At 42.9% G+C, this 26,342-nt stretch overlaps 1 protein-coding gene across 6 annotated transcripts in view; it reads left to right on the top strand.

Annotated features, from left to right (window-relative positions):
- Fbxo38 (F-box protein 38) overlaps positions 1-3,622 on the top strand; it is a 47,562-nt gene extending 43,940 nt beyond the window's left edge. For all 6 annotated transcript variants that reach the window (XM_005380638.2, XM_005380637.2, XM_005380636.2 and 3 more), the window contains 4 exons: positions 634-779; positions 1,392-1,495; positions 1,998-2,111; positions 2,766-3,622. In XM_005380638.2, the coding sequence (XP_005380695.1) occupies positions 634-779; positions 1,392-1,495; positions 1,998-2,111; positions 2,766-2,944 (543 nt within the window). In that variant the 3' untranslated portion in view covers positions 2,945-3,622. The remainder of the gene's footprint in view (positions 1-633; positions 780-1,391; positions 1,496-1,997; positions 2,112-2,765) is intronic.
- The last annotated feature ends 22,720 nt before the right edge of the window (positions 3,623-26,342 follow it).

Here is a 26,342-nt window from a genome sequence, read left to right as displayed (position 1 = left end):
GATTGCAGAAGAGTTTAGAGGAAGTACTAAACAATTCCTGGAGTCACTGTGTGAGCCAGACCAGAAAAGGGTCAATTCGACAAACAAATTCTTCAGTATACAAGGCTCAAAATTTGCTCTGAGCTTAAAAAATACCTAGAACATTGTTCTTCCCTGAGGAAGATTACCTTCCCCAAAAGGACATAAACAAGCTACTGAGATGGCCAAGTGGAGTTTTTATAACTACTGATAGGGCAGGAAGTGTTCCATAGGAAGAAAGCAGTGCTCACTAAGGAAGGCTACAAGGAGATAAAACTGTATTCTGTCCTTAAGGTGGACAGTGATCCAGTTAAGGATTTACGATTCTGTACATTCACACTTCTTTAATGCAGTCAGTACTGGAACCTATAATGCTCAGAAGTGGATTCTGAATTGATTGAGATCAGTTACCTGAATCAGGGTTCTCTGACTTGCCAGGTATGTCTTAAGCCCAGCATGGTAAGTTGTTTAGGGTTGAACATGACTATTGGATTTTTAAATCAGCCACAGATTTCAACACTGAGGAGCTCCAGGAAAGATTCTCCAAGCTATTGAAGATAGGTTTTTAAGATTTATTTTCGTTTCCAAAGACCTCTTTCTGACGTCTTTCAACAGGTGGACACACTAACTTTGGAGCAGAAACTATTTAGTGGTCCCTATCCCTACCACATCTGTATCATCCATGAATTTAGTAACCCTCCCAATGTGCGGAATAAGGTGCGCATTCGCAGCTGGATGGACACGATAGCAAACATCAATCAGTAAGTAACTGCCTGGCCCTTTGACAAAGGTCTTCTCAGTCATTTATGTAATGCAGCTCCCAGAAGCAAATGGGAGTTACTTCTTGTCTTAAATGATTCCATCAGAGCTTTTCAGGCATGCTTGAATTAACATATAGGAAAATTAACATAAGCAAAACTGAGGGGAATAACAAGTAAAAAGCATAAATGTATATATGTATGTAGCTTTTTGTTTCCACAGTAGAGAAGCTAAGAACAGACTGTACGTGTACATTTGACTAAGTTGTGGGATATGAGAAATCAAGTTAAAGATCTTAAAATGATGATGTTTTACATCATCAAAAAATTGGGCTATGTATTTGTTACATAAACATTGGATTGAGCACCCTCTGTGCCCAGGACATTTGCTTAGAGGATGGCTTTCTTTCTTTGATTGATACCATTTTGAAGATAGTAATGAAACTTTGACCTGACAGGACAAATTTCTACTTTGAGTAATTGGGGGCTGTTAGATTCAGTATTTTTTCTGAACTGTTTTATAGAATCTGGGCCTGAAACAGTCTTGAGGGATCCATTGTACCACATTCCCTAACCTTTTCAGTTGTAAAATTTCATTTTCCTTATTGCCTTTAGAGAGCTGATTAAGTATGAATTCTTCCCTGAAGCCTCTCGCAGTGAAGAAGACCTAAAGAAGTACCCGAAGTACCCCTGGGGGAGAGACATCTACACTTTAGAGGGTGAGTGTGAGGGTGCTTGTGATGGATGGAGAGACGGCTCAGAGAAAGGAGGAACGAGAATCTTAGAATTCATTAAAATAAATGGGTGACATGAATACCTGTAAGAAACAGGGACCTGATAAACCTTGCTCTGCCTACATGGGTCTTCACCTGGAGAATGCACCAGTGTCTCAGTTCACAGATTGAATTGGACAAGAACCAAATCAGCACTCCCCATAAGGTAAACATAGAACCTAACCATTGAATTGATTTGGTTCTTGTCCAACTCAGTTTGTGACCAGAATCATAGAAACAGTGAAGTTTGTGAATCAAGGTACCACGGTAATCAGAAATAGTAGATGAAAATTGAAGATTGCTGTAATTTGAGATTTGGAAGTAACTTGAAGGCACCTGGCTCAGTTTCTCTATTACATTTTGTGTTCAGTTTAGAAAATACTACAGAGTTTGGCCCTTCCAGCGCCTCTACAGGAGGAGCATTTTTACATTTGTCTTCTTATTTTAGGTGTTGTGGATGGAGCTCCGTATTCAATGATTTCTGACTTCCCTTGGCTGAGGTCACTACGGGCAGCAGAGCCCAACAGCTTCGCACGATACGATTTTGAAGATGATGAAGAAAGTAATTATGAACTGACTTGATTTATTTTCTTTAGTTTGAGTGTATCCTACCACATTAATTGCTAAGACTTTGAAAATTCAGAGCAATACAGCATTTAAATGATTTCCACATAGCCCATATTCCTCCCTTTCCCAAAAAAAGCTCTGAACTTGTACTGGGGATATATGCTGAGAAGAACTCCTGCAAACATATTTTTCATATTCTAGTTTTATTGCCTTTTTTGTTTTTTAATTGGTGCTGGGGGCTGAACTCAAGCCTTCTACATTCTACCACTGAGCTGCACCCCAAGCCAGTGTAGCTAAATATGTATAATTTTGCAATTTTTATGGAAGAATTTAGAATTTATCAACAGTATTGTTCGGAATTGTTCCAGTTATACAAATTATTCTCCTGTTGTGTAGAAATTGTATAAAGAAATGAATTTTATGAACTATGTGCATATGACTTACACTCTGGCATATCCTTTTTCCCTGAGGTTTTAATCATGTCTGCTGTCTCAGGCATCAGACCTGATATAAAACTATAAAACCATGGGACCCGTTCCTACATTATGTTAAAATGTGTAGGAGGATTTCATGAGACAGCTTATCTGATTGACTTTCCAATTGATTCTGATTGCCACACACGTCTCCCTTTCTCCTTCTCAATTCCAAGGTACCATCTATGCTCCTCGAAGAAAAGGACAGCTGTCCGCAGATATCTGCATGGAGACCATAGGGGAGGAAATCTCAGAGATGCGTCAGATGAAGAAGGGTGTGTTTCAGCGAGTCGTGGCGATTTTCATCCACTACTGCGATGTGAATGGGGAGCCCGTTGAAGATGACTACATTTGATCGGTCCCCGCCCCTTTCCAGGTATTCTGGCAGAAGCAGCCGCCCTCAGTCAGCTGCTGGAGTGCTCCACAGGGGCGTGGGGTGCAGAGTTGGGAGGCCCTGGCTCAGTTTGGAATACAGGAAATGTACGAGGAACCTTGACATTGTATACAAAGATTTGTACATAAACAGAATATGCAAAGACACTTCCTAAAGTACAAACTTTATATCATATGTTTATACAATTTAATTTAAAAGTCTCATTAATGAAGGCATATAATTTGAAAGAGTTCCTTTTGTTCCATTTTTTCTTAGTTCATTCAGTGTCATTTTTGACTTGAGTCCCCATTTACTATATTCTTAATAATTACCATCACCCCCTTAAACCTGTGCCTTTTTCTTCTCGAGCAAAGCTGTTTAAGTAAATCTGATGAAGACTGATTGTGTTTTGTGTACTTTCTTTTGTTAAAAAAAATACCAACTAAACTGTATAGTCAGAAAAGGCTATAAGTTTCTGTACAAAGAATGTAGTTCCTTTTTTTCTTGATATTATAGTTGCCATGTTTCTTTAAATAAAAACTCATGAATTTGAGGGGGAAATGGAAAAGTTTCCAAAGCATTTGTAGTTATTTATTTCCACATTCAATTGTGTATATGCTTTACCTTGAATATAAAAAATAAAAGTTTATTAAAAACTCTTTTCTTGCCTTAGATCTAAATCCTTCTTTTTAAAAAACATAGAAAATACTGTGCAAAAGAGCAGTACACTATATTGTTGTGTCTCTGTAAGATCCCAGTCCACTATCTCTTTAAAATTCTGTGGCTGTCAGATGTTGACAGAATCCTGTGACAAAATATTGGAGTCAGCAGAATTTCCCAAAATACGTGGTCTCAGATGGCCTTTCTCTTTCTGAAGGAGAGACGTTGACCTGATATGATAATGGTGTGTGTGTGTATTGCCACCTGACGGTAGCAAAAGCTTTAGAGCAGTGCCTGCATTTGTCATGGCTTTGCCACTTGGGAGCTGAGGGACCTTGGTAAATGAAACAAGAAAAATTTTATAAAAGCTTTCCAAATGGACCTAAGGAACTGCTATCTATATAAGGTATATAGGCTCTTCAGTATTGGGTCAACCCCTTCACTTATAGGTAATTAATAAAAGCCCAGGGGGAAAATTGCCTGTACTAGGCCCTGTGTGCTCAGTAGGATAAGAATCTGATTCCCACTACACTGCCTCTGTTATTAATGGTAGAAATGCAAGGATGCCAACAGTTTCCCTAACACTCAAGTATGCTGAATGATAATCAGTACCTTCAAAGTTCTCTTTTCTGAGGTTTTTAAAATTTTTCCTATTACCTTAGGGAATATAAGTCAATTCATAACATCTTTTTTAACTCAGCTAACTTCTCTACTTAGAAGAGTGGGTTCCACTATTAAGGTTATAAGTAGCAGAAGACAGAAAATACAGAATTTCCTAGATTCTCCATCTGGAATCCCCAACCCTCAGCAAAACCCAGTCTGACCCTGATTTTTTTCATCATAACCATACAATCATCTGAACAATGCTTATGTCAGCCACAAGAGGCCGCTACTTTTTAACTTAATTCTTGATTTAACCCTCTCACCTAAATTCTTGATTTAACCCTCTCACCTTCTAACCCAAACTATTAGGTAACTGCAACAGGAAGTGCCAAAATGATCATAAAGATGCTAAGACTGAACAACTCAAAAAACTGGAATGCCCACCATGATAGGCATGTTTCTGGTTGCCCACGTTGTCCGATGGTGTTAGCATTCCTTGGGAGTGAGCTTTTCACAATGAGGTCACATCTCATTGCAGAATACCAAGTCACCTTAGACAGACAGGGCAGCCAAGAGGCCAGAGGGTCTTCTTGCCTCACTTTGAGGTATTTTCCTTGTGCACAACGTTCAAAACCTTCAGACAGACCTTTGGTAAGTGTATATGGAAGGAATGGCTGAGTAGTGATTGCCTCGTGGCAGGGTCACCAAATGGTCTATATAGGGTTAGGTGGTATTTTGTGCTGAATGGGCCATAGCTTTTCTTTGGGAAACGATTCTAGTGTGAAGACCATAAACAGTATAGATTAATGCACATGGCAGTGTTACAGTAAAATTTAATCTATGAACATAAATTTGAACTTCACATAATTCTCACATGTCCCAAAATACTTCTCTGACTTTTTTCCCAGGCATAATAAAGTAAAAACTTCTGAAGACTGAACATACCATATCTGGCCCCCGCGCCAGGGATTGCCACCCCTGCCATAGGGAACTGTGTTGACCTATTTGACTATTCAGTTAGGCCATGAGCTTGTCTGCCATGTGTTAAAAAGGCCATCAGACATATTTCATGGGGAACTTATGACTGCATTAGCGTCACTATTAAGAGTGAATCTTGTATATCATGCTGCTAGGTTTGAGACTAAGGCTTTTCCCAGATAACTGCCAGCACCACAGATGTTGGACTGCCTTCAGATTGTGACACCCTCATACAATTGCTGGGTGACCAAGAGATAGTCACAACCCTATCCTGGAGATGATAATCACTAATGTCACAATGACAGCTGTAGTAAGCTGCACAGTGCAGTGCAGGGGAGGTTCAATGTGTGAATGAAAAACACCACACTGAATATTTATGTTTTTAAAAATGTACTAGAGTGAAAGACACACTGCCATCTAACTCCCTTAATATACTACACTTAGCCCATCATTCTTACCACATTTTGAAGCAGTTCTGGAAGTGCTCCTTTGTGAATGTCTTTAGTTGCTTTCTTGTGGCTGTCCCAGACCTTGAATCAGATAGTTTACCTTTCATGGTCATTGTGACTTTGAAGAAGACCCAGAAGTCACCCAATTCCACATATAAATAGCACAGACAAGGACACACTAATGTTCTCACATGCTTGCCTTTCTGTTGAATGGGGCTTGACAGCGGCATTCACCATACTTGTAGTCACACTGCGTAAGACAATAATGAAAGAGAACTTCCAGAACTGCCTCAGAAAGTGACAAGAATGATGAGATGTGTGTTTAAAGCAAAGGGGGTTATCTTGAGAATTAATGGCAATGTGTGTTTGAGTTGTAATTTTTTAAATTTAAATAATTTTTATCATACCTCGTAGCATTATTTCTATAATCCTTATGATAGAAGGCAGGGATTTTCTGAACTAATCTTTCCATAGTTTGTCCCTTATATCAAATCCCAGGTTGGATGGAAGGAAGCAAAGAGAACTGTGCGGCCATGAAAAGGCAATGATGGTGTGAAAGCTGGCTTTGTTTTGAGACAGGATCTTGCTCTGTAATTCAGGATAGCCTTGAACTCACAATGGAGCCTAGGGTGGCCTGATATGGTGAACTCATAGCAATCCTCCTGCCTCAGCCTCTCAAGTGCTGCTAGGTGTGCTGGGATTACAAGCAGACACCATCACACCACACCCAGCCAAAAACTGGCTTTCTTTAGCATCACTGAATGCTTCCCATAGCTTCTCACAGCGATGCTTTCAAGCATGTGTGACCAGTATATCCCCCACTGTACTACGGAATAAATGAGGGTTTAGCAGACTGAGTCAAAAGCATACATCTAGAAATTTGGAAGCAGGATGTCATCAGTCTGACTTCAAAACCTAGGCAACTTGGGGAATTTCTTTATTCCTCAAAGTGGGAAGACATTGCCTGAAGCCCATTTAAGGGTAGACTTTCCCTCCCCAACAGGGAAGCTGCCAAGTCAGAGTTGCTGCTTCCCCTGAAATGAGACCACTCTGTCTGACCTTCGTGTCGTACTGTTAGCACATTCCCAGAAAAGAGGATGCTGATGACTTTCTGTCAGGCCTCAGCTGCCCTACTCAGATGTGTCTAGAATATTAAAAAATAATAAAATTTAAAAATTGCAAACTTTACAATGTTTATAATACAAAATGCATACAGTGTAGCTGAAAAGAAAGATTTGTGTTTGTGGAGAGTGATGTTTAGGGTAATTTGAAAAGCAAGCTATAGGTTATATACAGCATCATTTAAGAATAAAACAAAACCTTATGTTTTTACATGTACATTTATACATATGCCTAGAAGAAAATTCTTGAATCGTATTAGTTAGGCAATAAGACCAATTATTTCTGGGGAAGGGAGAAGGACTGAGTGAGAGTCAGGGGTATTTTGCTGTATTTATATAATCAGAAGTTATTATACTGGGAATGATTTGCGTAAGCATATCATTTGTGTAAATTCTACCGAATCTAAAATGTAGAGCTGGGTGGTGGTGCACACCTGTAATCCCAGCACTGGGGAGGCTGAGGCAGGAGGATCATTGTGAATTTGAGGCCAGCCTGGGTTACAAAGTGAGCTAGCTCAAGGCCATCCTGAACTCATAGTGAGATCCTGTCTCAAAAAATAAATAAATAAATAAATAAATAAATAAATAATAAATAAAATAAATAAAATGTATAATTTGTACATTTAGAAATAAGTTTAAAGAAGGAGAGGAAGAAAACACTGTTAGAGTGAAGAGATTGAAGTCTTTTTCATCCTGCCTTCTGCCCCATCAAGTAGGCTCTGTGTGCTTGGACAAACCTCCCTGGCAGTCTTTTTCTTCTGTAAAACGAAGTAAACAATCCATTCCCACAAGCTGTTGTCACAGGTTCAGAGCTCCTGCGAAAGTGCAGAGAAACTGAAGTTCCTACAGTGCTTCTATACTTACCGGGCCCGTCGAAATCATCCAAACAGCGTTCCCATCAGGAACCGCCGGGAAGCCCGAGCATCTTGTGAAGGGGCCGCTCCCCAGCGGGCAGCCTTCCGAGGCGGAGCACTCAGGGCTGGTGCTTTCCTTGGCTCGCACGTCTGGTTCTCACGGTCTGTTGCTGGTTATTCAGTAGCCCAGGTTGCTGAACGCTAGGAAGACTGGGTAATGTCATTGCCCAGAGGCCTTCCCTGCCGATCAATTATCAACCTGAATGCCTTCATTATTTACATATGGAGGTCGAGGCTCAGAAGAGAAAACAATAGAGCAAGCAGGCAGCAGAGTTCAAACAGGAGTAGGCAGACCTGGAATTCCTCTGCAGCTCCCTTCCAAACTGATGGGAAGGGAAAGCACCTGAGCCATGCCCGGGCAATATGAGGCAAGGCAGCGTGTGTTCTCTCCCAGCAGAGCCACAGGTGAATGTTAAGTCAAAGAACCCCAATAATGAACACCATGGGCATATGTAAGACTGGGTCTTCAGAATCAGACAGCCAGTTTTGCATTCCAAACCCACAGTTCGCAGGGCTCTCACCCTGCGCCAGTCCCCAAAGTCTCAGTGCATCTGTAAAGTGGGGGTCATTTTGGTACCTATCTTATAATCAGAAGTTTATGAGACTAATTATGGAATTAAATGAGATAATCCGTGTAAATCACTGAACCACAGTATGTAGCAAAAAGAAGCTCAGTAACGGTTAGCTTCCTTTACCGTTATTAACTAAGTCATGTTCTGGGAAGAGCTGAAAGAAGTAAAGGCAAGGAGATGTATAATCAGGTCAAATATAGCTGTGGTTCAGAATTTAAGAGTCTCGCTTTCCTTCTCTTTCTGTTTCCAAAAGTGTGCAATGCTCTTTGTACTCAAATCCCAAACTTTTACAGTTTGGAAATTTATTTCTCCTGTAATTTTCCTTTTGACTTCCCAATGAGTTGCAGAGTCCTGCGTGGGTGGCAGGTGCCTCGGCCAATTCCTCATGTTCCATGGAGCCCAGGAGAATGTCTATGTGCTGATTTAGAACTTGATAGCCTTGTTTTGTTTTTATTTGTTTATCTCTGTGACTGCTTTCTATGTATGGCAAGTAAAATTGATTTTCTATTTTGGACAGTAATGTAATGTTTCCTTTTAAAACAAATTGTTGTTAAGTGAAAACTTGAACTGACTTGAATAAAGATATTAAACAACTAACACTACAGAGAACACATATTTGGCAAAAGTAATGGTGACCCACAGTGACCCATGTAGGAACACTCACGAGGAGTGACTCTGCCATCTCAGTGATGGTCCCTGTTCTATACATGGGACAAGGAAGGCAAATGCTGGCTGAGGCCCAGCACAAAGCTCTGTCTCATCAGACCTGAGCCTTCACATCCATTCCAGAACTGTTTCAATTCAAATCGAATACTCCGCTCAGTGAATTTCAGTGGAGAGAGGCGTACCTATTTGTCTTTGTTTTCCTCCTCTAGATGGGGTATTGCAAGAAAGATTTATACCACAGCAAACCAGAGTAATAGAGAAAAAGAGAAAAGCAATTCTGATCTCACACCAAAGAGAACTACAGTACCAAAGACATAAATGGGTAGACAACACAGCACCAAGAAGACGTTATTATCTTGTTCTCACTTGAAGACAATATTAAAAGCAATGTAGTTTCCCACTCCCTGGTCCTTCCTTCCCTAGGTGCCCTCCCTCACCCACCCTCATGCCCACCCCCCACTCCCCAGCTAGATAGCACTTTCCTTCAGGACAGAGCAAGTTAGCAGCATGAAGTGGAGATGATGAGTTCATAAAATCCTAGAAAGAAAAGCTTTTTACAAACACATTCTTGGGTGTCCATGGAAGGACTGGGTTTATTTCTTTTGCTCCTAGCTGCTAGTGGTGAGGGTTGGAATGGGAGTCTCAGGGCGGGACAGTCCTTGAGCTGGATGAGGTGAGGAAGCAGAGAGAATTCCCTCTATACCAGACATGGAGACAGCGACTGTGATGTCCATCAGCCATTGACTGCAGGGCCAGTTGACTGGGCCATGTCCCCCTCTGCCGCAAGAATAACTCTTCCTGATAGTGCCAGCTTGGCGTTGAAGATTTTCTCCGGCCCTGGAAACTCTTCCTTCTGAGTCTTTCGTACACAGTTGGATTTTGGGAAGATGCAATTTTAACTACTGCCAGGCTAGCAGCTGCGCAGACAGCACAAATCTGATCCTGTCCTGTGAATCTCCAATGAGGATATTTGATGTATCACAATGTCATTCCAGCCCAGTACAAAGAGACAGCAAAGCACGCTTATGAAGCTTTCTTCCACAAAGAACACTGCTCTTTTGACAATGAAGAATGTTACTATTTCTGCAGTTGCTGTCCTTTTCTAGTCCAACGTGTGTGACCTCTACAGACACTGATCATAGTCCAGTTCCCAGAGGCATGTCCTCCAAGTTAGGAAGAGTCCTGGGAGAAGGTGAGATTTCATTTTGCCACCTGTGTTTTAATCCTTGGATCTCTATTGAATCCAAGCTGCCATTCAGTACAGGAGATTTGTCACTGAGAAATAAAATGTCATATAAACAGATACGCTTGCCAAGCTCCTGGGAAGAGAAGCATTTTGAAACCCTACTGTATACACACATATGTGTGTGTACACAAGGATTAAAAAGTACAGCCTCTCAATGTGGGGCACTGAATAAAGTTTTCCAGCTTCTTCAGGGCACTAAGCACATTGCTACTGACTGTAATCTGGTCCTGCCCTAAGAAGCGCTGTATGCTTGGAGGAGAGCAGAGACCACACTCAGACAGTGCGTGGAGAACACTTGACCTCCAAAGTCCTTATCCTCTGCCTTGCATGAAAAAGTGAAGACAAGGAGTGAACTCTAAGGAGGGGTGAAAGTCCTCAAAGCAGGGAGAGTTCTACCAGTGTGGGACAAGCCACCTTCAGTGTGCCCAGTACAGTGGAAGTCCTAGGACATGGGACTGTCAGCACTAACACCAGACACTAGGTCGCTCTTGACTTCCATGGGGCCTGACTGTCCCTTCATACCACATCTGAAGACAAAAGGAAGAAGGATGGCCCAGGAGTTGAGTCCTGACCTCATGGATGGAATGGGGATTAGGGAGGCAACTGTGACTTCTGAGCTCACTGAGGAAGGAGGAGCAACAGACTAAGTAAAATGGCAAGGACAGCTGATGAGAGCCGAACTGGCACAGCTTTGTCTTGTGGTATACGCACTCAAGCCCACTTATCTTTTTTCTGACTCTACTCCAAGGGCCAGCAAGCCATCCTTTCAACTTGTTGTTTATCAGGAAAAAAATGCCCCAGAGTCTCAACTTGGGGGGATAATTTGCAAAAATAAACTAGGGGGATAATAGCTTTGCCATTGAAAGGGAAGCATCTTCTTAGGAGTCCAGAGGGCATGAGTGCTATGCAGCGGAGCTGCACAGGAAAGGGCCAATGATATCTGCCTCCCTAAGAAGTTAATCTGCATTTATGTCTTTGCCAGGAGCAGAAAACAGTCCTGCCTTGCACAGGTGCTACTCCGTACAAGCTTGGCATCTCCCCACCAGGCATCCTGTGACAGCAGCTCCATTTCCATCCCCATCTCCTCATTGTAAACAGCATTTCCACGAAAGGGTCGTTTCCCCATGGTCATGGGAGGGAAGTGAATCAATATTCATTCCAAATGACCCTCCTGCCAGTAGGATACTAAGAAAGTCACAACTTCACACACACACACACACACACACACACACACACACACACACAACCTAGGCAGAATCTCCAGTCTGAAGAAAGAGAAGAAAAGTGCTCATGGCTCTAAACCAAGAGTCTCGATGTTTCTCTTTGCAGTACTTCATAGCTTCTTGACTCTGACATCATCTTCATTCAGTAAGAGAGCACACTCACAAGAAGATGGCCAGGACAGAGAAGAAAGCTGAGATTTTTAGTTCAGAGAGAAGAATGAGAGAGGTGAGTGGGTGGCAGGTCGTTGTCTTAGAATACTTGAGGGTTCTCAGGGAAAGGGAGCCAGATGCTTGGCCCCAGATGGAAGCTGGAGCAGCAGCAGACTCGGGTTCCAGCAAAGAACATAACCGCCTCACAATTAGAACTTCCTGACAACAGAAGGGTATGCATTTGAAGGTAGTGACCTGCTGTCTTTTGGGGTATGCAAGCAGAGGTTGACCAGCTTTCAGGAATGCAATGAAAGGTGCTACTCCTGCTTTGAGTGGGAGGCTGGATCTGAAGGTGCCTGAAGTCCCTTCATGACTGTGAGATCCTCGACGCTCTGACCTCAGGTCCAACTCTGTCCTCCGTGTACCTTCATGAGGCCTTGGGCCCAAGTGCCTCACGCCTCACTGGTGATGGAGCCAGGGGTGATGCCAGGGTGTCCTGTTCATGCAAACATGAGTGGGAATGACTGGCTGAGGTGCTGAGCCACATCCTCAATCAGAAGCAGGACTCCAGGGACTCTGGGTCATTGTGTATGGGCAGTTTCTCGAGTTCCTGGTGATGCCCACTGTGCAGAACTGTGTACCTAGGAAGGAGGGAAGAAGGCATTAAAATTCTGCAGACACCAAGTGACCACTCCCTGCGCTCTTGACTTCCTTCTGAGGGCATGGTGAGGTGGATGTGGGATCAGCTGGGACTTCACAAAGCAGGAAGACCAAAGAACTCACCTGGATTGTGTATGTTAAATGTGAGGAAACTGAGTCCTGAAGGAAACAGGCCTAGAGTTACACAGAGACTGAGTGACAGAACTGGGACAAGGACCCAGATTTCTTTCCTCCCACCCAAGCCTGGGGCTCTGTGCCACTCATCAGAGTGAACCTGTGCTTCATCCACCAAAAACTGTGCCAGGATAAGCCACTTCCCGTCTACCAGCACTGACCAACACGAAAGTGCCCTATGAGATGAAAACACCATTCAGAACCTGAAACATGATGTATCTTATTTATTACTTTGATTCTGGATGGCCCTGTTTGCAACAGTAGATCAATTAGATGAGTCAAGCAACAAGTTGGCTCTAAACATCATAGTGAAACTACTACTTGACAAGTGTTTCTTACGTTTCTGCAGGGCCACGGCGGCACGCAACAGTTAATTCTTTTTAAATCTCTGTCATTTGCAGTCATGTCAGTCACACATATGTCAGCATCTGGCAGGCATTTGTATGAAATTTCTGGGACGTTTAAGGGCATCATCACCACTCACTCTTCTGAGGCCAGTGTCAGACCCAGTCAGAGAGACAAGCAAAATTCACTAGTCAGTTTCATGGCACCCTATGTTGACAAAACAATGCGTTAGTGGTTCTCATGGCTTACCTTGAAACTTCAGTTTCAACTACAATAACTTATTACTGATTTGTATTGATCAGTTGGGTTTGTACTAATCTGACTGTGGATTGAATGCTGACAGTAGCCCCATGAGATGGTATTATTTTCATTTTATGGCTGGAAAAAGTGGTGCATGGTCAAGGTTAGTAACTTGCCCAAAGGGACGTCAGTAACATTTGAATATATGTCCATCAGACCTCTCCATCTGCTGCCAATACCAGGTATTTAACTGGTTCTGGCACAGCCAAGGACCATGTACAAGACAGAGCAGTGAGCATCTGGTCCTCCAAAGGCCATTCTGGTTGTCACTGACAGGGCAGTGCTGCTGGCTTCTAGGGAAAGAGACCAGAGATGCTGCTACATATTGCACAATGCACAGCATAGTCTCCCATAAAAATATAGGGCCCCAAATATCAACAGTGCTGAGATCAAGAAGCCTTAATCAAAATAAGTAGTTTTCCTAACTGGAGAGAAGCAGGTGTTACCTGAGGAACAAAGACAAGGGGAGTAGCATGAGTCTGAGTTCTCACTAAAATGCCCAGCATGGCTGCTGCTAAGACGGGGGAGAGACAACACATAGAGAAGCAAAGCCTGTTCTACTGCTGGCCAGCTAAAGGAGTGTTGGGGGAAAGTTAGAGCAGGAAAGGGGAGAGCGCGGGTCAGGTCATGTGCTCCTAGTGAGGGGGGTCAGGAATGTTCCGACAGGTGCAGGGCCCTTGCAAAGTTAGTGCAGCAGCACCTGAGTCCAACTCTGACTCTCAGAACCACCCACCGTGCTGCACCATTCTGCAAACCCATTGCTTGTTCAGTCAGCCTCCTTAAATAGGGGGTGTTGGAGGGAGCCTGGCAGCTGGAAGAAGGCAAAACCTCCCCAACCGACCCCCAGAGCTTCCTCTCGACTATGGTTGCTGTGAGCATCTCTGCTACAGCAGAGGAGAGGCTTCCCCGCCCAGCAGCTGCCCCGGAGCAGGCTTCAGCCCTCAGTGGCCAGCCTGATGGCAGCCCCTCAGAGGCTAAGATTCTGTCCAGTGGGGTGCTGACCTAAGTTCCTAAGCTATGCGGATTTCTCCCTTTATCCCCCTAAGCCTGGGACGAATAGTTACTCTTTTCTATTGCTACTGCATGATACTTTAAACATCTTTAATTGCTCTTTCAGTAGTTAACATCTATCTGCTGAGCTGACACCTTCTATATTAAAATATTGTTTCACTAACGTGTGTGGTTTCTATCTCTGGGTGGTGCCATGTGATACATAGTCATGGAAGAGCATGTAGATATCTAAGGAAAAAAATTCCAGGTGAGGGAATAACAAGTGCAAAGGTCCTGAGGACAGACACTGCCTGGTATTCCTTGAGGGAACACAAGGATGAGGTAGGCTGAAGGAGAAGGAATACAAAGAGTTAAGGTCCACAAGGTATCTGGGCCAGAGCAGGGCTGAGGTAGCTTTGGCAATTCCTATGGAGCTTTGGCTTTTCCTATATGAGAGGAGTCTGAATGACCTTTCAGCAGGCTGCCTCTGGCTCTCCTGAAAGCACAGTTACCCATTCTGTAATGTAAAAATACATGCTGAGCAATGCATCATCATGATGGTGATGTCATCATGGTGTGGGCATCAGAGTGCATCTAGATGGTATCACCTACCACACACCGAGGCTCTATGGTAGAAAGATTGCTCCTAGCATGGACTGTGTGAAGCATGTACTAAATACCGCATGCCATTGTAACACAATGCCAAGTACCTTGCTTGGTAATGGGAATGTGTGAGCTGGATAATAATCACCAGCATGTATGTGGCCCATCATTAACTGAAAAGCAATATGGGGCATACATCTAGACAGAGCAGAAGTGTGACAGCCAGCTCATTTAAGAATTTACAGCAATAACTCAGAAGAGGAAAGATAGTGCCTTGGCCTAGAAGGTAGCTGTAAAGATGATGAGAAATGTAATCCTCAGTAGTGGTGCAATACTAGGTCTTCCAGCAGAAGATACAGCTTTGCACGTTTGTGGGTTTCCCTTCTCTCATAAACTAGAGGGTTGTATTATTTTGCATGGTGACCAAAACTGGGACTGGAGTCCACCAGACCAAGCTCCCAACCTGAGCTCTACCAGCTACCAGCTTTGTGACATTTGGCAAGTTACTTCAGTTCTCTATTCCTCTCCCTCTTCCATTGTAACTGAAGGTAGCAATACCTTACCATATTCCTGTATGGATTAAACAGAAGTATAGGGGAACTTTAGCACAGTCTGACGCACAGCCACAGCTCAATGTATGGTAAATCTAAAATTTTCCTATCTATATCTTTCCCTCATAATCTCATTTAGTTACATGTCTGTAGCAGTGATGGTCATAACGATATATGCACAACTCTTGACTACTGAGAAACATTTTCTTCCTTTATTTTCCCTGTATGTAAAACCTAGAAGGCCTCAAGGTATAGAAGGTCTTCACTGAAGAATCACAAGCCTTCTTCACAAGTGTGCGGATGAGAGTAGCATCAATCCATTTTGCCATCCCCTGACTCCTTTTAATAACCATAGCAGTTCTGCAGTCCAGGCCAAAAAGCTGAAAAGACCAAATTATACAGAGCGGACAAGTGAGACTCAGGGAAGCTTAGGTCTTGAGCATCATGGGAAGTGCCAAGGCCTGGCAGGCCCCCAGGCAGACACCATGCTCTGGCTTTTCCCTGGAGCAGCAGTGCTTAATGATTTCTGAGGAGTACAAATATTCCTGAAGTAGATGTTTGTGCTGGAAAAACTTGGATAATAAAAGAATAATAATAAGAAGAAATGATACACAGTTGAGTTTATTGAGGAATTAAGATGTGTTTCTGGTACCATTTTTAATAATTACAAGCATTATTTCATTTACTTAACTTACTTTTCACAATATTAAATGGCGATCACACTACATGGATCCATTTCATGGATGAGGAAACCTGAGGCTCAGAGCAGCTAAGCACTTTATCCAAGATCTCAGTTGCATAAGGCACATACCCTTAACCTCATCTCTCCATCCATGATTTTCTCTTTTTGATGGCTAATAGGTTGCTTTCACTGATAACAAGGAGATGTTCTCCTACAGTGAGCTCACAGGAAGAGGGCATTCCAGTTGAGAAGACAAACTCATACTAGTGATCGCGTTCAGAAGACGTGCCGCCACAGCACACAGGCAACCATGACAGCATCTCTCACTTTCTCCAGCAGCTTTGCACACAGCTCTCCTGAGCTGGCTTTCCGCGTGCTAAGGAGTCTCCTGTTAAGACATCTAGAGAGGAAGGGTGTAGCAGGAGCAGATACTCCCAGCAGAAGCTCTCTTTATCCAGGGGGCAACCAAAAGGCAGTCACACTCCGTAGAGATGAGAGTGAGCAGAAGAGTAAGTCTCCTGCTATGCCATCTGGCTGGGGCCTCTCACTGGGCAAGGTGGGTGACACACACAGAAAAGAGCAACTAGTCTGAGCTTTCCTTGGCAGGGGGCAGCTAGAGGGCAGCATCTCACCTGCAGACTGGCCTACAGAGATAGTGCCTGGGCATAGACATTCCCAAGTCTCAATGAGTAACACAGTTTTAATCTTCAGATGTTTACTTTGATAGTAAATAAATCTCACAAGAAGACTTTGGGTCCTCTGGATGGCCACCCCATGACCTCACACTGCCTGAATTCAGGGCTTGCCTGTGCAGGGTCTGTCCCGATGCTGCAGTGACAACGGCCAATGTTCTGGAGAATTTCTTCCCCGCAGCTTATTGGCACCTTCCCAGGTAGCTACACGTCCTCAAGTTGAGGAATGTTGAAAGAAAAGGAAGCAAGCAGTACCGTGGGCAAACAAAACAGGGTTCAAGTCCTAAATCTGCTTACTGCCTACTTGCCTTAGTCAAGTAAGTTAGTTCCACCTACCTGAAGCTTAGAGAATAACAATACAAATATGAGCTCTTGATGCAAAATGCTGGGATAAAAATCCTGGCTCTGCCACTTGCTCACTCTGTGAATTATTCCAAACATTGTGGGTTGTCGTTGGGAGTAAGTGAGGTAATGCTTAAAAAGTGCACATTAGAATAATGCTAGTCAAATAATAAATAATTGTCACAATAAATGCTTCCTTGCTATCTGATGATCAAGGTATCTCCAGTACTTAATCCTGAATTCAAAGCAGAAATCCATTCCTTTGTAACTTATCAAATGTTTCTCCACCCTTAATTCACCACGCAGCTGAAACAAACCTTTGAGATGGTTTTACTGATAAAGAAACACCATAAAAGACAGACCGTCATCTGTCAGGGTGATGGCATTCTCCCGGCTCTGTTTGGTGCAAAATCTGACTAAAAAGCTGGCAGCTGCCCTGGTGTAAAGTCGACCCCCAGTGAGTGGGTGTCCCTGGATGGTTTCATGTCCTGATGAAAAATCAGTGATGTTTCCCAAGCAACAGCAGTGCAGGAAGCAGCTCCCTTCAGGCTGGTTTTCTTTTCCCCTTCGCATTAATATACTCAAACATGACAGGAGCTACATTAGGTTTGGTAATTACCTGAGACTACAATTCATTCTCTGAGCAATTAGTATCACACTTAGAGCAGTCTGGACCCAGTGCTTACCAGTGTAACAACAGTCCCCTCTGCCTGCCCAGCCTGGTGTTGTAGGAAATTAGGAGACCACGTTGTACATCCCCCCAGCCCTCCCCTGCACAGAGGGGATCACTCACACGGGAACACTTACAAGAGGGTGGTTTTATTAGTAAAATAGAAGGTGCCTCTATTTAAAGTGAATTAACCCTCAGGTAAAATCTCACAGAAGCTGGAGCTCTATAACCTGGAAGCAAAGAGTTCACAGTAGGTATTTTTTTCCGTGCTCAGGAATGAATGAGATTTTCAAATTCTAGACCTTTATTCGTTCAGTAATTTGCTGACTTAAAAGTGTTACTTTGGCTCTCGCCTGGGGCGGCTGCGGCCGGAAAGGCAGGCAGCAGGCACCTGGGAAGCAGCACGGAGACCAGCGCGGGCCCTCTAGCTGGCCGCCACTGCGCAGTCGAGAACCGCCATGCCACAGAGAAGCACCAACACAACAGGCCGGCCTGGAGACCTGCGTGAACCATCCCGACATGGAGAAAACTCTGGGAAAACATGCCACACGGCAGTCCCTCTTGACCCTGCCCTTGAGAGCCAGAAATGTCCAGAATCAGCAGAGGAGCAGCTGATGAACAAAGACTCGGAGAACACGAGCGTACCAACGCCCGACGACGCAGAGGTCCAGCTGACTGGGAACGCGGGAGCCACTGGGGAGCCGGAAACTAGGAGGACCTTGCACAATACCTGGGGAGACACCCCTGAGGCAATTCTTCCCCTAACTGTACAGGTTGCAGTGTAGGAGCAAGGGGAGCTCCGGAGAGGTCTGCACCAAGACTTCGTGGATTACATGGGTGCCCAATATTTACATTCTGTAGAACTGCCTTCATGGAGAGGGTACTGTCTAGGTTACCTGCCTGAGACACTTCACACCTGAGTGCTGTGACTGACTAGTGGGCTGAGGACCTCATTCACATGTTCCTGCCACCTGTGTTGACGGTTGGGGAGAGGACACTAAATGGTTGTGGGGTCCCAATGCACTGGGAAGCTGGAAAGAACACCCCTCTGCTTTCTTAGACAAGAGGCATTGATAAAGCATACTTACCTGGATCCCAATTCAGTAAAGGGACAAACTATTCTTGAGGATTGGTTTGTTGCTCAGTCAGCCCCAGATAGTGGAAGGGGGCTGCGGAGGATGGCTTTTGCCCCAGATGGCTCACTTTGAGATGGTGGCGGGAGTTGCCTCCTCAGTGTCTTGTGGCCTTGGAGAGGGGGAGACCAAGGGGAGAGGGCAGAGAGACCGAGAGGGGATGGCTGCCTCTGTTGCAGCACTGGGAGAGGCAGACCCTGGGTCTGGTTCTCAGGGCCCCAGTGGGGGGGAGGCAGGGGGCTGGTCGACTGCATTCATCTGCTGCCACTGTCAGGGGCGGGCCACCTCGGGAGGGACTGCCCTGGGAGGCCCCCTGGGCCATGTCCTGACTGTGGGGGTGGCCAATGGAGGTCGGACCCCCCCTGGGGGTCCCGGGGCTCAGACCCCTTCTACCAGCTGGTCCAGCAGGAATGAAGGGGCCCAGGGCATACTCTGCCTTCTCCCTCTGGCCGGACCGTTGTCCCCAAGGAGGAGCCCCGTGAAATCATGACTATAGAGGAAAAAGTGGATGGCCGGTTGCTGGACACTGGTGCTGGTCTCTCAGTCCTTCTTTTAGTCCTGGTCTTCCTTCCAGCCGTCACCCCTCAGTGAGGGGAGTCGCTGATGAGGAGGTAATCCGCTATTTTTCACAACCCTTGGGCTGTAACTAGTTGTTGGATCTTTCTTGCATATCTTTGTTTTCCTGAGAAACCGCTTTGAGGATGCCAACATGTGTTGCAGCAGCCACTGATGATTTCCTACCAATCTATCCATAGCTCTATAATGTTTGTATTGTTCCTGTGCTATTTCATAAATGGATGTATGTTTGTTACTATGTGTTTTCAGCAACAACCATTGAGAATAGTCAATGATTATTTGATCACTCATGTATAGCTCTATTTGTTTTCCCTAGAGACCACTTTGGAGAAACCAAGATATAGTACAACAACCATTGATAATTTCCTGCCATTTTTGTCTGCAACTCCCTATTTGTCTATTTGTTTTCCTGTGAAACTATCTTGAAGATACCAATAGGTAAAATAACAACTATTGATACTGTCCTACCACTTTGTCTGCAATTCAGTGAATCCCCCTATTGCTATATTGTCCTTCTTTTACTCTTTAAAATATATATAAAAAAAGTTACTTTGAGGGCTGACTATGGTTCAGGCAAAGTGCTGTGCCTTGGAGTGATGATCATGGAAAACTGACAGAGTCATTGTCCCACGGAGCTCACAGTAGAGTGAGAGATCCACGGTCAGGTGTAAAATTACAGGCACAAGAAATGCTAGGAGCGAAAGGTATTTTGTGGTGCTATGAAAACACCTTAGGAGGATGTGACCTGGGTTAGTGTGTCAAGGTAGTGTGACTAAGAAAGTGACCTGAAAAATGGGTAGGGGGTAAACAGGACAAAGAGAGGAGACTGCAGACAAAAGGACCAGCATGTTCAAGGTACATGACAGGGGAGGAGTAAGACACGGTGAGCATCAGTCTAAGATGTGTTTCAAGGCCAGAAGAGGCATACCACATCAGCAACTGTTGCCTACAACCTAAAAGCAGGAGGAAGGCAACTAAGGTTGCAAGCAGCATAAGTTCAGGGAGGCTTTACATTTTGTGGGATCATTTGAATGTGGTGTGGAGATTGCACTGGAGTGATTTGGATTGGAGTCCAAGGCATATCCGGAGTATTAGTTTCCTGTTGCTGGTGTAACAAACTTAGTGCTTTGAAGCAGCACAATGTATTGTCTTACAGCTCTGGAGCTTATGACTTGAAACTGGGTTTTCAATGGCTAAGCTCAAGGAATTGGCATTCTTTCTGGAGGCTGTAAGGGAGAATTCATTATTTGCCATTCCAGCTCCTGAAGCTGCCCACATTCTTTGGTCTTGCAGCTTCAACCTGTGCCTCTGTCATCACAGTTTTCCTAACTCTGTCCCAACTCCAACTTTTCAAAATACTTGTGATTACAGTGAGCCTGCCCTTATAACACAGGAGAATCTCTCCACCTCAAGATGCGTTAGTTAATCACATCTACAGTCCCTTTTGCCATACAAGGTCACTGAGGATTAGTAGCTGGACCTCCCTGGGTAGCTATTATTCTGCAGTCCCTAGATGATTCTGGGGGTGTCCAGAGATATTTGTAGCTCACAGATATGCAATGGTAATAGTGGAGCTGGTGGGAAGTAGCTGGGTTCAGGGTGTACCTTGAAGGTAGAGCTGACAAAACCTAATGATGCTTTGGACAAGGGGGCAGTGGAGTGAGGACGCTCCAGGCACACGCATGAGCTGTGCAAAGGCATAGACAGGAAAAAGCATGGAGTGGCTGTTTTATCTGAGGCATGGGGACTGTTGAACAGTGTATCCTACACGGTGCTCCTGGAGTGCTGAGAGATAAGGCTTAAAGAAAATGCAGCATCATAATTGAGAGTCTTACAAACTGGACCATGGCCAATGGGTTGACTGCTTAGGTGATGGAGAACAGATGAACAGTGCTTGCACTGAGGGAGGGGAATGGCAGGCAGTCAAGACACTGAGACCACACTGTAGAAAAGACAAGATCATGAGCAAAAGAAGCAGTAAGGGTGGCTGAGTCTGTATTTCCAGCCTGTGAGACTAGTGGGCTCTCGTGTCGTTAATGATGGGGTCCCCAGCCACGCTGACCCTCCTATTCCCCAGGACATGTGCCTTCAGTGCCTTAGCACTCCTCATAGACCAGGGTTTCTAATCTCTCCGAGGTTCCTCATTGTTCAGTGCTCAAACTGGCTTATCTCAGTTACTAGAAAATGGATAATCTGAATGCTTAATGGATCCTGGCAACATAGCTCCTCAATAGTTATCCCAGACTTTATGGAAATGCCTGATAAATAGATAATAGAACAAAATGCTCCTGCTGTAACCTCGCTTGTCATTCTACATGGTTACAAAGGATGTCAGCAACTGATATTTGTTGTAGCCTCTGTGTCTCATTGCTCAGGAACTCTCTGCATTTGTAATGTCTCTTGCCTTTCCTCTGTGTCCAGTGCTGTGTCTTCTCAGATAACTGTAAGGAGAGGCAAAATGACCTCCACATATCCTTTCACAAACAGCCCTTATATAGACATGTCAGGTTTTGTTTTCCCTTTTTTGAAAGAGATGGAAAAAATTTTTCTAACATCAAAAATCCTGAGTGGGGTATTCTCATGGAAACCCGCTGGCAGAGAAGCTCAGAGTGGGTTGTGTATATGTCTACGACCCTTTTCCTACAACACTTCATGTATTCAAAGGTCAGTTATCCAAGGGCTTTCTGTATCCAGAAATCTGCAATGAGAAATCTTCACTTGTTTCTTTTTAGGCCTCTAAGTGACCAGAATACCGGTCACAAAGGTGTGGACTTTTCTTGTTCTCATTGACAGGTTTTTGTTTCTAATTTTGAAGCATTCAAGTGTAGTTCATATATTACTCTAGAAATTTTTCTTCTACATTCAGCAGAGTAGAGACTGGAGATTAGAAAGGGAAGGGGAACACATAAGGCTAGTTATCAATGAACAAGTGGCAGGAAAAGAAAGTTCACATGTGCTCCAAAGAAAAAAATAACTGAGACAGTAAGCAAAAATTGACATAGCCAAACCAACTGGGGCCATTTATTGTATTTTAGAAAAATACATAGTACAGTTCCCAAGGCCATTACTTCAGTATTGGATAACTTAATGGGAAAGCAAAATGATAGTTTTGAATAAAGTTGTTTCAAAATTGATTTGATACTAGACAAATCCAAGTAAAGTCTGTAGTTGATTTAATAGTATTAGAAATTTTCTAATTTTCCAGTTTGATAAATATACCATAGTTATATGAATTATTAGCCTTAGACAAGCTGAGTGGAAAGTATGCAGGATTTTCAGTACTGTTTCTGTTCTCTATAGTTACAAACTTGTTGCAAAACCCAAAGTTTTTATAAAACTAAAAGAAAAGTGCATTTTCCAGGCTGGCTTGAAAATCACCACTCTATCCTAACAACAAGCAAAAAGCTGAATAAGCTGAAAACTTGCCACTTTTTAGATATGTAAGAGAAGTGAGGTCACAGGGAAAACTGCTGGCTCCAAAACTAGACAGACAGCAGGGCAAATATAGAGAACCAGCACTGACGGGGACTGGGGGCACCCTGGGAACCAGTGGCAGGGTGGAAACCTGAACTGCAACTGACAAACAGCTGGAGGCTTCCAGTGAACAAGTCTGAGAGATTAAGAATTCCACCAGGACTCATGGATAGGGGACCCTACTTTCTGAGTTTTGCCTTCAGAAATGCAACTAAATTCTCATAGTAAATAGATAAAAAAAAATCCCCTTATGCTTCTGTCAGGAAAGGGGGCAAGGAACTATTTTGAAATACTTTAGACAGAGTGAGAGCATTCTGTTCTTTTAACAAAATCTACTTTCAAGAGAAACAACTTAACATTGCCTAATATATTGAAGTGTAGAACTCAGCTGATGTCAGGGAATGGAAAAGCACAATTTCAGGCTCCTCTACCCATTCTGTTCTGCTAGAAAGGGCTGAGAAGTATACAAAATGCACTTATCACAGAAAGACAAATATTACATATTCTCTCCATATGTGGAAACTATAGACTGAAAGAATAAATGAATTTTAAGGGCCAATCTCAAAGTACAGGAGGGATTACTAGGAAAGGTGTGGGGGTCAAAACTGGGTAGAAAGGTGGATGGACAAGATCAATTTACACTGTAGGTATATTTGGAAATATTACAGTAAATGCTGGTACTACGTGCAGAATAATTTGAAAGCATACTAAAGGTGAAAACACAGTGTAAGGAGTCAGATGAAGCACCAGAACAAGACTCAGATGTGGAAGGGATATTGGAATTATTGCAATGGAAATTTAAGACAACTATGATTACCATAGTAAGAGTTCTTGTGAGTAAAGTAGTCAGCATGCAAGACAGAGAGGCACTGGAAGCAGAGAGGTGGAAATTCCAACAACCAGATAGAAAGTTTAGAGATAAAAACTGAAACAAACATGAAGAATGTACCAGATAGACTTATTACTATACTGAACACAATTGAGAAATCTCTGGACTTGAGAATACCTCAGTTAAAATCTCAAAACACTGAAAAACAAAGAGAAGAAAAAGATTGCAAAAAATAAAGTATCAAAAACGCTGCAACAACCACAAAAGGTATAAATATACATAGTAGGTATCAAAAAGTGAACAAGAAAGAAATAGAAAAAATATTTGAAGTAATAATGACTGAGAATTTTTCTCAAAAAATTAATATTAGACACCAAACCACAGATCCAAGAAACTCAAAGAACAGTAAGCAGGATAAAACCTACGACAATTACACTCAGATATATAACATTCAAACTAAGAGGAACTCAAATATAAAGAAAATTTATGAAAGAAGCCAAAGGGGAGAAGTCTTTTACCTACAGAGGAACAAAGATAAGAATTACATTCAGCCTCACAAAAACCAGATAAGCAAGAGAGATTAATAAAAGAAATATTTACAGGGTTAAGACAAAAAAGAAATTCCACCAACTTAGACCTATGGCCCTATGAACTTATATCTCAAAAGTGAAGACCCTGGCACGGCGGCATGTGCCTGTCATCTCAGTATTCAGCTGAGGTAGGAGGGTTGAGCAAGTGTGAGACCAGTACATGCTGTATAGTTAGTTCAAGGCCAACTGAACTGCCTAACAAGACCCTATCTCAAACAAAGCAATAAAAGTGAAGGAGAAAAAGGGCAGTTCTCAGACTGATGAAAACTGAGGGGATCTGTTGACAACACACTTATTTTTCCAGAAAAATAAGTAGAAAGTTTTAGAGATGGCAGAAATTACATAGACCAGAATCTCAGACTCTACACAAAAAAGGAGAAGAATAAGAGAAAATAAAAATAAAAATTTTTATTTTCTCATCTTAATTCATCTAATAGATAAGGGCTTGTTCTAAATAATAGCAACAATGTAGTATATTATGTTTTCCTCTGTGTGTGTGTGAGTGTCGGGGGAGGGGGTTGTGCTTATGTGCGCATGCATGTCCGGAGAAAGTCTAGATGAGTCTTGGTTTAGTGATGATTTTTCAGAAGAGATAACTGATAACTGGACTTTATTAAACATAAGTGTTCTGCAAAAGAAATGGCCAAGAGAATGAGATATAAGACATAAACAAGGAAAAAGTATTTGCAAGACATACATTTATAAAAGGTTACTGTCCAAATTATACAAAGAGCTTTTACAACTCAATCAGAAGAATATGAGCAACCTGATGTAAAAAAATGAACCAAAGATCATAGAAGACACCTTGTTAAATAAGATATAGAATGCAAAAGAGCATGTAGAAAGATGTTCCACATGTCAGTAGTGAAATGAAAGTTAGAGCAAGAATAAGATACCACTACATACTCATAAAGTGGCCAAAACCATGCAAACTGGTAATGACAAATGCTATTAAGGAAGCAGAAAAACAGTAACTCATTCATTGCTGGGATGCAAAATGGTACAGTCACTGTGAAAGACACTTTAGCAATTACTTATAAAACTAAACATACCTTCACTATATAATACAGCAATTGAACTTCTTGGTATTTACCCAAGGGAGTTGAAGACTTTATGTCAAAATGCAACTCAGCACATAGGTGTTTATGGCAGCTTTACTCATAATTGCCAAAACTTGAAAGCAACCAAGATGTCAGTGGGAGGATGGATAAATGGTAGTGCATGTGACAAGGGAATATCATTCAGTGCTAAAAAGAAATGAGCCATAAAAAAATATGGAGGAAACTTAAATGCATATTGCAAAGTATAAAAGGCCAACCTATAAATGCTACACACTATATTATTCTAATTATATAAGAGTCTAGGAAAGAAAAACTATGGGAACTTGCCAGCTTGGGGGATAAAGATGAATAGGCAGAACACATAGAACTTTTAAGGCAATGAAATTATTTTATAAAATACTACAATGGTAGGCATATATCCTTAGACATTTTTCAAAACATACAGAGAACATTCAACAATTAGTGAGCCCTAATGTACACTATTAACACTGGGTGATAATGATATATCAGAGTCACTCATCAGTTGAAATAAATGTACCACTCTAGTGGAAGATGTTGACAGTGGGGGAAGCTATGCACACTGTAGGCAGAAAGTATGTGAGAAATCTTTGCACCTTCTTTTCAATTTTTTTACAACCCTATAACTGCTCTAAAAAATAAAAGCCCAGCATTTCTTTAAAAAGATTCTTGATTTAGTGATAATCATTCATTTAAGAAATATGAAGGAATCCACTACTTATAGCCAAGGATACAAAAAAATTAATTGGTGCATGGGAGATAATCCAGCACCTCTGATGACCACAGTTATACGGTGTGAATTCAGCCCCATCAGAGCATTCATGTCCCTTGAGACTTGTGGAGGTTGCGCTTCCAGACCAGAGAAGAAGCCAAACACATCCTTAAGAAATGGAGAAATGTACAGTCAAATAAACCTCCCAAACTACATGAGTGTTGCCTTCAGGTCAAGAAGGAACCTTAGACTTAGCAGGTCTGCCAAAGCCTGCTATGATGCCTTTGCACCCTCAGCCATGTCCGGTGAGGACAGAAGAGTGAACATAAGCTACAGACATTTTGAGTGAAGAAATGAATGGACAGATATAGACAGATCACAACACCGGCAGGGACG

This window comes from Chinchilla lanigera, unplaced genomic scaffold (genome assembly GCF_000276665.1).
Source record: "Chinchilla lanigera isolate Chin_1 unplaced genomic scaffold, ChiLan1.0 scaffold00014, whole genome shotgun sequence".
Lineage (NCBI taxonomy): Eukaryota > Metazoa > Chordata > Mammalia > Rodentia > Chinchillidae > Chinchilla > Chinchilla lanigera.
Note: the sequence above shows the minus strand (reverse complement) of the source record. Positions and strands in the feature narration are given on the sequence as shown.